The sequence below is a fragment of the Asterias rubens genome, chromosome 4 (assembly GCF_902459465.1).
Source record: "Asterias rubens chromosome 4, eAstRub1.3, whole genome shotgun sequence".
NCBI lineage: Eukaryota > Metazoa > Echinodermata > Asteroidea > Forcipulatida > Asteriidae > Asterias > Asterias rubens.
In genome coordinates this window covers 17,224,764-17,236,789 of record NC_047065.1, presented here as the reverse complement: position 1 = coordinate 17,236,789, position 12,026 = coordinate 17,224,764, and the positions used below count along the sequence as shown (strand labels likewise).

Below are 12,026 nucleotides of genomic sequence, written 5' to 3'. Positions count from 1 at the left end.
CAGAATTCTTTCCTACCTTTTTCCCATTGCAGAAAAACACCAATACATCCGATTTATCATAGAGAGACATCTTCCTGTAATAATGAAGTAAAGTACATTGTATTGTAAACCACAAGGGAAACTGACTGTGTTTACGTTTACGTTGGTTTACTCAGCAGAATCCACAAGTTTTGACGTAGAGCTGTGTTACCAGATAAAATTGTCTTTGCTCATCAAGCGGTATATAGCCCATCTTTTTTAATACATTGGTGTAGGTTGATTTGAAAAAGGTATTTGTCAGCAAAAATCATGATTATCATTCATAATCATATGGCTGTTTTATAAAGCTATTTGAGTGCCTCCCCAAACTGATGTACACGCCCACCCCCTTCGTGTGCGTCTCTGCACTTTTGCGATTACCAATACCAGAAAAGGACAACACTTTTTATATTGATAAGCTTGATTGTTCATCTATCTTCTACCTTTAAATATCTTCCACCTTTTTATAGAAGAGTTTAGGAATAGGAAACTCCCGAGTTAAGTTGTGATGGAGTCGGTGGAATTGATGCATAACATTTTTGTTTTGAGTTTTTTATTTCCTTTATATTCAACTCAATAAATAGGCCTATAGTCTTCTGCAAATAACTGATCATTCATTGGCAATCATCGTTTACATTTACGTTTACGTTGATACTCGGCAGAATCCTTAAGTCAGGACGTAAGGGTGCTTGATTGTTGATGCAGTGCAGATCGGACACAAAAGTGCTAACAACAGAGAAACAAAAGGAAAAGTTTCCGTATGGCGCCACCACTTTTTCATTCGATATGAAATAATATAGTATCTAATTTACCTCAATGAGATATCCCTTTTTGTAAAATTAAGTGAAAAAGTGGTGGCGCCATACGGAAAGTTATCCAAACAAAACTGAAGAAACTGAAGGTGATGAAGACAAAACAACTGGAACTCAACTGGTGCTAGACAAAGTGCAAGTAAAACTAGGCTGCTGCATCAGACTTGATGCTACTCCTCCCTTGAGTTGAAGGACTCTATTTGCAATTGGGGCGGCCAACACCACAACTGGGAGCGAGTTCCAGAGTTTAACTGTACTTGGAAAGTATGAACTACATAGCTGAGTGCGGCTAGTGATGATCTGAGTAAAAATTACACACACAACACTGTGTGTGTAAAACCCTATCTGTAGTGTAGTGTGCATACTAAAAACATTACATAGGGCCTATAAAGTTAACACACAACCTACCTTGCTTGTAAACCTTCTTGTGCTTGTGGGATCGGGTCAGTCCGTTTGCAATTGCTGTATGTAGGGTCCTGCTAGCTACTGATACTGTTTTCTATTTTGTATACTATTTCTACTTCTGTGTTTGCTTTGATCGGTCCATGATCGGTCTGAGCTCCGTCATGCTTTGATCGTCCTTACTCTAGCTCATCAAAACACAAGCTAGCTCTCTTGTCCACCGGTTGGTGGTAGGCCGGTTTATAGTCGGTCGCGCGATGGTCGTGCGATGGAAATCTTGCGCGCGATCCTAAGACTGAGTCCTAAAAACCGTGTCTTTTTATGATCGCGCGTCAAGATTTCCGACGCCCGACCATCGCGCGACCGACTATAACTCGGCCTCGCGGCCGGACGTCGTGTGTGTGGGGACCGTTTAGATTCGGGTGGTTAGCCTTGAGTCAAGGCGCTTCGCTGCATCGCCACTCTCGCTTGTCATTTTTCCTGAGTGGCATTAGGGGTCGTGAGTGACATCTTGGTGCCGCGTGCGCCTTTGCTAAAAGGCTACGTTCACGTCGACCACACGGTTGTGGTTTTTCCGAACGAACGTCAAAACCAAATTGAGTTTTTGAGTATGGTCTTTGAGTAGTGTGATCAACTTGAGTGTGATCCCTTTGCAGCACAAATTAATCTATTTGGCTTAACTGGGTACTCGACAATTTTGTCCCCTCCCCCTTGATGAAACCATAGAGTAAGGTGAAACCAATGACGGGACGCGCTGACGGGACACGGGGTTGGGACACAGGGGGGATTTCTACCTCCATGATCTTCAGTGCAGTACTTGAGTTTTATGATAAAGGTGGTCAAGAAGAAAAGGGACAAGGGGAACATTATATTATTGCCCCCTTCCAAAATGGGGGAGGGGGGTGCAAATATGTCAACGATGGAGCATTCGCGTGACGGCGTGCCGGTGCGGGCCCGCCTAAGGGCCCGGGAGTAATTTGCATTTTAGATGTTTTGTGGTGCAATCTTGGGCCAATTGTGTCCCCGGCCCATATTATTCCATAAGTTAATATTGTGTTATCCTTTGCCCCAGCAGGATAAATGCCCATGGCGGAACACAAGGTTTGGCCTTTTTGCTCTTTGACTTCATGGTTAAAAAGATGGGGGGGGGGCATTTGATATTGTGTCCCCCACCCTCCAAAAATGTTTTTCCCCCTGCCCCCTTTTTAATCAGGAAATAAACTTTCTACAGTTTTCATATAATCTTCCTTTTTTAGACTTGGACCATCACATAAGAGCTAATCAATTTTATGACGTGGACCCGACCAAAATTGATAGTATCTTTTTACCCAACTCGGATCTTTTCCAAGTCAGGGGCGAGCTATGTTTACTGAAAGTTGGGGTCAACTATTAAATTTGACTTTAAATGTATCAATAATTATATAATTTTTTAAAACTTTTATTTCTACTACCCGTTTGTGGGCGGAGTTACATTTCTAGCATCTTGATGATCTTTGTAAAACTGAACAGTGAACTGAAAAACATGCAGAAGATGTAGATATAAGGCGTTTGATAACAGTTCTGTATTTCCACATTTTCAGCATCAAAAATTATTACCTTTTGTAGCAAAACAGTGTAAAACAGTGTAATTTTTAGCTCCTTCTCGAGTGAAAGATTAGGTACAATCCAAACTTGCATCTTTTTGACCATCCCCAATCAACCATCCAGCGCCCCCCCCCCCCCCCATAAAGAAAAGTTTAGGGGGTGGGCAAACATAAAACTATGGCTAGAACCAAACCAAACCAAACCAAACTAAACCAAACCAAACCAAACTAAACCAAACCAAACCAAACCAAACCAAACCAAACCAAACCACATAAGCCACAATTAAATGGAAGATGGAACGATTTTTTTATCTTAAATTTAGTGCTGTTTGTACCCCACCCCCTCAATCTCAGAGCTCAAACATGAAAACCGCAATTATGGGGGAATCCTAAAAACAATTCTATAAGAGCGCCCTCTTGTTGGCGTTTCCTCCCTATAATTTCAGCTTAGACAATGCGCCTATCCTCGAAACAAAACTTCTTTCTATTGGTCTACTTACAGGTTATTGCTGGAAACCTTAAAGGCAAGTAAACCAATCAACAGCACGCTCGTAGAGCACTTTGGTTTATCAAAAGTTGCTCACATAAGATGCGCAGAATGGCCAATATCCAAAAGCAGTTGTCAATCGACGAATGACCATGGACGGCCCGAGTCGGGAGACGAGCTAAGATCTTTCGTGAGTATTTTTACCGGCAAACAATACACCTAAATAACTTATCGGAGAAGGTTAGTTGATTACTGACATAAAAAAATACCCTCTTCTCAACAATTATGTAATCTTTTTGGACGAAATCAGTCTTCATAAAACGCTTCCATTATGAGTGGGGCAGCGGCGTACAAGTCGAGTTACGATGGCAAAATCGCCGGTATGTACGATCTGGAAGAGACCCTTGGCCGCGGTCACTTCGCCATCGTCAAGCTCGCTCGGCATGTATTCACCGGCCAGAAAGTCGCTGTCAAAGTCATCGACAAGAACAAATTAGATGACATCTCAAGGGCCCATCTCTTCCAGGAAGTTCGGTGTATGAAACTTGTCCAGCATCCAAATGTTGTCCGTCTCTACGAAGTGATTGACACCCAAACAAAACTGTACCTTATTCTTGAGCTTGGAGACGGTGGGGACATGTATGACTACATTATGCAGCATGAAAATGGGCTCACTGAAGACCTTGCTCGTGATTATTTTTCCCAGATTGTTAGTGCAATTTCTTACTGCCATAAGTTACACGTCGTTCACCGCGACTTGAAACCAGAGAATGTCATATTTTTCAAAAAGCTGGGAATCGTTAAACTGACGGACTTTGGGTTCAGTAATCTGTACAGACCAGGTGAGAAGTTGGAGACGTCGTGTGGAAGTCTTGCGTATTCAGCACCCGAGATTCTTCTTGGAGATTCATATGATGCTCCGGCAGTAGGTGAGTATAGGAACTATAATTACTAAGGCATGTCAAGGGTCGAAACACTAAACATTCAGTAAACACAACCAGACAACCTGTTGGCGACACACTCTCTACACTGTTGATCACTAACCATAGTTGTGATAATCATAACCCTCCATCCATTCTCTCACAGTTGAGAGGAGGGTTCGATTCTCGCGAGTATATGACCAAGCATTAGAGGCTAGTTGCGATAACATCATAACCCTCCTCCTTTTCGCCTGTTGGGAGGAGGGTTACGTAAATCTCAACTAAGACTGAGCTGAGCATGCTTGTTCTTTGGTCATTGGTTTTAAAAGGGGTTTTTGTTTGTTCGGCTCATTAGTTGTTGGCTTATTAAAACTATTAAATAATGTGAAAGGAATTCTTAGTCTTTAAAAAAATAAAAAACCTTGTGAAGCAGACCAATTAGATCTCGACAACTGAGAGCATAGAGTATGGAATATCCAGATGTAATGTGCATGCTGTATGGTTAAAAATTTCTTTGACATATCTTTTATGCACATAGATCTTGTCACAACACAAATACTTGGTATGTGCGTGCATTAGGTGTAGAACGAGGTGCATGCTGGTCTAATGATTGCTATAGCTAGACAAGCACGCACCTCATTTAACAGTATTCGCTTGCGCATGGGTATTTGCGAAAAGGATGAAAGACTTCATGTGAGTAGGGCGCCCTCGGCTACATGCTGTCAAAAGAAGGTTGCTCATTGGCCCATCCTGTCCGGTTTTCACCCATGTGCTTTACATTTATCATTGATTTACCTCTTGGAAGCCAGCATGATGATTTCAATGCAATAAGGTCCTCCTCAAAGTTTAAACAATGGAAATTTCACTTGATGTGTATTTTGGTCATAGTGTAAAAATAGTTATTGGACTGCTTTTACTAAAGCTGTGCTGTGAAATATTGCCCTGATCTGGGTTGCTCATCCTATTGTAATCATTATACACAGTTTAATAAGATCTGTGATAATGAAAAACAGTATGACATGTATTTTATCTGTATGACCCCCTCTTTGACAAAAATGCATTTTAAACAAATTAAACAAACGGCATAATACACAAACAGTTTTAAAAAAAAATTTATTCAGAGACCCACCTACTCAACCTTTCACCCAGAGCACAAAATTAGGATTAAAAAAACACAAAAAACTACACCACGCGGGAGGTCAGTCATGCAAATTTCTGCAAGAACTTGACTCACTAATTTTTCCACACTCTGTAACAAGGACGTATTTATTTCAAATGTTACATCTGTTCAGAAGAAAGGAAGTTTTTAGCCAGTAGAATGCACTTTACACGAATTTGCCAAGCAATTAATCTTTTAATTAATAATGAGGGAAACACACTCGACCATCAGACATATTTTGTTTTTCTGTTGTGAGGTTAGTGACCCAAATACTAATCTCAGTGACCTTAAAGCAAGTGGTCAAAGGTCAAGCCTTGTGATGTCATCCCTGACAATGTAATCTGTTATTTGGGAATCGTGGGTGTTGATCATTGTACATATTGCATGCCTCATAACAAACCACTGCACCCACAGAAATTGCTGTAAATGCTCTTTTCAAAGTTTCAATACAAACTTCAATTTTTCTCAATGAGGAACCTCATAAGCCTTTTTGAGGTATGGCGGACCTGATAGGAGTGTACTGTTTGGTTTGGGTGTATACACACAAATTTACCCAAACCTTATAGTGTTATAGCATTGTGTCCACCATATCTCAAACAGGCTTATAAAAGTGCTCCTTACCAGAGGAAAATTGCTATGCACCTTTACTAGAGAAAACTTACTGTACCACTTCAAGTCCTGTTAGTGTACTACAGTTAGGCTAAACTACAGTAGAAGTGCCCCCTAACATATGAAAATTTCTGTGCCCCTTATCAAAGGGAAAATTGCTGTCCCCCTTCAAGGCAATGCATAGTACTATCGTACTAGAAGTGCCCCTCGACAGAGGGAAAACTGCTTGCTGTGCCCCTTACCAGAGGAAAAAAGCTGTCCCCCTTCATGAACAAAATTCAAGGCCTGTACATTTGCTGTATGTCAGTGAAACAGTTTCCCTTGTACAGCATAGCAAAATGCTACATAAATAAAATTAAAATAAAACAAGATTTACTTTTCAATATCAGCGTTCAGTGTGCACAAAATAAGGTCTGAAACATCTTGCTACACTGTATGCAAAACTGTCTGACAAAATCGTTCCTTGCGTGTACATTTACCACCTTCCTTTAAACCGGTTTCTTGTCGGGTAGCCAGGGCGTTTGAGCATGAGTCATGCTTAAGGTCTTACTGAGAATGCCAGACAGAGATCATTCCATAAACATAGTACAGTATGTGTTACTGTCGACAGGTGAAGCTACAATAATATTATCCGGAAGTCTTATAAAAAAAAAACACTAATTAGATCAAAGGTGCTTCAAAATTTACCCAATGTATTTAATGAATATATTTAAATGAATGTGTTCCGTGTTTCATCAGCCTTGAGGTGAAAACGAAAGACATCTAAATCATTTCCTAATAAGACGCAAGGAAAAAAGGTGCACTTTTATTGTTGGTGACTAAGACTGATGTATGTACATAGTAGTTTGTCGTTATACGTTAGGCCTCTGCCTCTAGCATGAGAATGTTTATAAATAGAACATTTACGTCAATGGCAAAAAATAAATTGATGCACATTAGTTGCGTTGCAGGCCTGGAATTAAAAGAGCAAAGCCAATTTCATTTTGCAAAGGCCATTTCCATTAGAAACCTTATGTTTCTATGGCAAAATGATGAAGGGGCACAAAGGTCAAAGGTCAAGACCAGGGCAACAGAGGCCATGTCATTTGCTGTTGCTCATGGCCTCTGTAGTTTCCATGTGATTTAGGTCTGTCAAAACAATTTCAGAGAATGACCGCTAGAGGTGCAAAATTTAATATTAGGTTTGACAATTGAATAATTTGTATCAATAGCAACCTGTATGGAAATTGAAATCACTGTAATTCTCATATCACACAGTAGACACCTTTGGCAATATTGTTGTCAAAGACCAGTATTCTCACTTGGTGATCCAAACCATACATGTATGTTTAAAATCTGTGAACATTTTGACTCAATTGGTCATCCAAGTTGCAAGAAAACAATGAAAGAAAAAAAAACACCTTTGTTGCTTTTCTATAACATATAAAGGGCTTCAGTCCTTTTAATATTTTAGTGAACAATATAATGCCTCTTTATTAAACCTAGGTTACTTCAGAGGGAGCTGTTTCTCACAGTGTTTTACATTATTTGACAGATCTCCATTGCTTTTTACCACTTGTAAGTTGTTATGCTAACTGTTATTTTGAGTAATTACCAATATTATTGTGTCTAATGCCTTTAAGTTTGAATGAGTGGAACAATAAGATGTCTGTCAGCAGGCTGCTGATGCTTTGTAAAGGTTATGGTGTCTAAATAACACAATAACATCAACAACCTTATGTACTCTATAAAAATGTTATACAAAGTGACACAAAGGCAAGTTTACGTACAATGTATTACATTAATATTTTGTTACAACCCTTTTGTTTTTATGTATTGATGTACATGTGTATACACATGTGTTTTGTGTACTGTACAATGCACATATTATTTTGTGTACATTGTACTGTACATCACATGAGTAAGTAAGGTGAACATGTACTTTGTCAGCTGATCATTGTGTACATCATACATGTACATACACCTGTACACTGAATGGTTCATCTATGGTTCATCACACTTTACTAGCCTTGTGTATCTGACATAAATGTATTCTAACCACAAACAAATCATTTGAAGAGTACATAGTAGTTTTTTAGAATCAGATTTGCACAGTGTCTTCATTTGACATGTTTGTATTGTGTAGTTTATTGATGAAGTTTTTCAAATTGTTCCACAATGTAATTACAGTGAAGATTGTGAGAATGAGCAATGGCAATAATTTAGTACTAAATGTACATACAATGTAGAGCTGAAATGTACATTGTATGGATGAAGGTTTTTTTATGTAGTTACATGTACTGGGCTGCACAGCACTACAATAAAATGTCTGATTTTTTTAATTTTATTTTTTTCAATAACATGGGTTGGATGTATGCAAATACATTGACAGAGGATGGGAACTTATTTGTTCTTCCTAAAGCAAAGATTAACTTTCCCTTTAACACCAAACTTTATTAGCTTAACGCACTGTCATATTTGTGTTGTTTTCGTGCATGCCAAATTTAAAAATAGACCGTCAATGATGAACAATGGCTGTCTGTGTCATTGCTTCCTGCTGTTCTGTATCTCCATCGGAGAAAATGATGGAATCAGTGCTGATTTAAAGATACTCTCTTTATTAATCACAGACTTGTTTTTAATCAGAGTGCCAGAGTTGTTTCTTGGAAGCAGTGAATTACAGCTGTACACATATTATGTGACATTTTATTAACAGCTACTACGTCCAATTACATTTTCTGGCCTGCACCCCTGTACTGAATGCCTATTTTTTTCAACACTTCAAAAATAGAACGTGCTATTTGTACACATGTTTTTTTTATACACTGTACTCACTGGAATTCACTTGGGTAGCGGACACAAATTGAAGTATGGTCAAGGATTGTTGCGTGGAATCTGGCACGCAACCATGATGAAGATATTTATTTTTGATTGATAAATCAATTTTCAAGGCTGTCTGGTAAATATGCTATAGATCTGTAGTACAGTTTAGATTTGTTTTCTCAGTACAGATTCTGTACTGAGAAAACAAATCTAAACTTGTAAAACTGTGCGCATTTTTAAAAGTACTGTATACCTTTTTCGCGTAGTAATGAATGTTGTGATGAATAAATCTGTCCATTTGAAGGATAGGTATGGGCCATTTAACTCACGTTACATACATGTAGACCTCATCGCAAATACTCTGTTCCCACCCGTTATGCGCGGAATGAGGTGCATGCTGGTCTAGCTAGAGATCAAGTCTAATCCCTAGCTTTGCGTTAAGGTCTATGTATGTCTATGATGGGCCCTCTGTTGAAACTCGCTGCCCCGTGTTTGGGCAAGACTCACGTTTCAATGAGAACTCTTTGTGTGTATTTTCAATAAACGGTTGAACTTTTTGGTGGATGGGTTTGAAGTGTACATCATACGTGTACCTTCTAGGTAATGCAGGTCTTGCCAAACCATACAGTATGTTTACTTTTGGGTGTATATGCTAAATTAGTTATAAATGGTCAACATACTGTTTGTTTTAATCGAGTTTAAATTAATTACAATGTGTGTACATGGATGGTGTACACTGTGTGTTCTACACGATTTGAATACAACTCAATTTAGAGGAAATTACAACATCACCGACACTCAAGACATATTTTCTTGACTTAAACCAAAATGTTGTTATCAAAATACTGCTGTGGATCACCGGAATGCCCCTGTGTCGGTTATTGAACAAACAACAAGTCCGCTTGCTTGTTTTTCCCAGAGATGACGCTAGAGTTTCACAAGCCCCCGCCCCGGGGCCTCAATCTCGTGCCCATCCGCACCACGGCTGGATTTAGTACACCACAATATCTTACCCGTACATCTCTCATCCGTCTAGCATAAACACACACACTGCATGCTGGAGCACCCTAGCTGAATGACGTCAATACTAGCCTTTTATGAACCACAAAACTCGAGGCAGTGACAAGAAGAACAAGTCCCTGATGGTTTACCATGAGAGATTAAATCAATTTAAAAATCTAGGCACGTTTTTTTTTTTTTTTGTCTTTCCTTTAGGAAGAATATGGAGGGGGGGGGGGGGCACGGTTCTCTACGTTTACCTTCTATGATTGTATAAGTAAGGTTTGCAGATTTGTAAAAAGTATATTTAGAAACACACTTGATGGAAATTTTAGTGGCTGTGGACTATAGTATCTAACACACACTGTGCGACGGAATTTTTGTTTTGAAATGCAGGGATACTTGAAAGGGGTAAGATGTTAAACATGAACTCTTTCCTTTTTAGGAAGAGTAGGAATGGGGGGGGGGGGGCTCAGATCTCTACACATTTACCTTTCTATGATTGTATTTTATAAGTAAGGTTTGCAGATTTGTCTGAAGTAATATAGAAACACACTTGATGGAAATTCTAATGGCTGTGGCACTATCTACGCACAGTGTGCAATGGAATTGTGTTTTAATAGCACTGGACACGTTTGGTACTTGTGAAAGACCAGCATTCTCACTTGGTGTATCTAAACATACATGTATAATGCGAAAAATAAAAAAAATTGTGAAAATGTTGGCGCAATTGGTCATCACATTTGCAACTGAATCATAAAAAACTTGTTGCATTTACTTTGTGTGCTTTTAGATGCATTAAAAAAAGCTTCAGCTGAAGAAATTACCTCTTTCTCAAAAATAACGTTACTTCAGAAGGAGCCGTTTCTCACAATGTTTTGTACTATTAACAGCTTTTCATTGCCCTTTACCAAGGATGTTTTTATGCTAACAATTATTTTGAGTAATTACCTATTGTGTACCTTTAAAGCGTAGGGGGAGATACATAAACATGGTGTCACGGCATGAGTAGCGTGTAATGCCGTCTCCGTGCTGCGTTAATGGGTTTTGCTTGGGACGACTCTCATCACTCTGGGTGGGCAGACAGTCAGTCCCGGAAAATTAATAACTGCTTTAGGTACAAAGTCATTGGAATTTCATCATGAGTTTTATAGGTCGGGTGAAAAAAAAATACAAGTTGATCGTCTGGATTTTTCCCCAAAAGAGGAGGACGCGGGCCTTTTTATTTTGTGTGTTTTATTTCTTTCAAAGGTGGCCGCTGAGCAATTTAATTCAAACTGGCAACCAATTCTTCAGTTTAAGGTCACCACTTACTTTATTAAAGGGTATTATGTACTTTTTCCTAACAAAAAACACAATGTCCACAGATACATTAAACTTACACAGTTTGAAGATTATGATAGTAGAAAGCTTCCCTTGAAATTTTACTTACTGAGGCGCTGTAATTTTTGAGAAATGAGTAAAAGTAATAATTTTCGTCTCCGTTTTAGCATGTAAAAACGTATTGACCAGTTATGCTATGGTTTTGGTATAATATCATTACTGGTTAAAGGGGATTTTACATGCTAAAATAATGAGACCAAAACTATTTTGTGACTTGTTTTACTCATTTCTCAAAAACTACACAACCTTAGTTAGTAATATTTGAAGGGAAGCTTTCCACTATCATTATCTTCAAACCCTGTAAGTTTAATGTAAATCTGTGGACATTTTGAAAAAGTACCCGAATCCTTTAAGTTACAAGTTCCTAAAAGATTAGTAAGTTGAATGAGAAATACATAGAAAATTTGTCTTAAAAAAAAGAAAAGCAAAAAAAAGGATGAGGCCTTAAAAAAAGGATGAGGGAGGGGACGTTCAACAGATATTTTTTTTACTTGGCCTAAGGCTGCAGACAAAAATACACACTGTGTTCGCACGGTTAGGAACGTGTAGTGCGTGTAGCCATCTCTTGTTCTGTGTTGACTTTTTTCTAAAGCGGTGATTTATTTACCTTTGGCATTGGCGATAAAGGGCAAAGGGGGACTAATCTAAGGATTTGACTCAACAAATAACTGGGTGAACAACAGCACACACTGAGATGCTTTTATTATCAGTGTTTGACAGCAAATTCAATGCCATTTGAAATTCAATGCCATTTAATAATACCCTAATTTAAGTTGCATTGGTAATTATTTAGTTTATAAAATAAAGTGTGATTGATTAAAGGCAGTGGACACTATTGGTAATAACTCAAAA

At 38.7% G+C, this 12,026-nt stretch overlaps 1 protein-coding gene and 1 pseudogene across 1 annotated transcript in view; one reads left to right on the top strand and one right to left on the bottom strand.

Moving 5' to 3' along the window:
* LOC117289689 overlaps nucleotides 1-1,447 on the bottom strand; it is a 38,864-nt pseudogene extending 37,417 nt beyond the window's left edge.
* A 2,015-nt stretch (nucleotides 1,448-3,462) lies between these two features.
* Nucleotides 3,463-12,026, top strand: part of LOC117289475 (SNF-related serine/threonine-protein kinase-like) — a 35,439-nt gene continuing 26,875 nt past the window's right edge. The window contains exon 1 of the mRNA XM_033770612.1: nucleotides 3,463-4,231. Within this exon, the coding sequence (XP_033626503.1) occupies nucleotides 3,634-4,231 (598 nt within the window). The 5' untranslated portion in view covers nucleotides 3,463-3,633. The remainder of the gene's footprint in view (nucleotides 4,232-12,026) is intronic.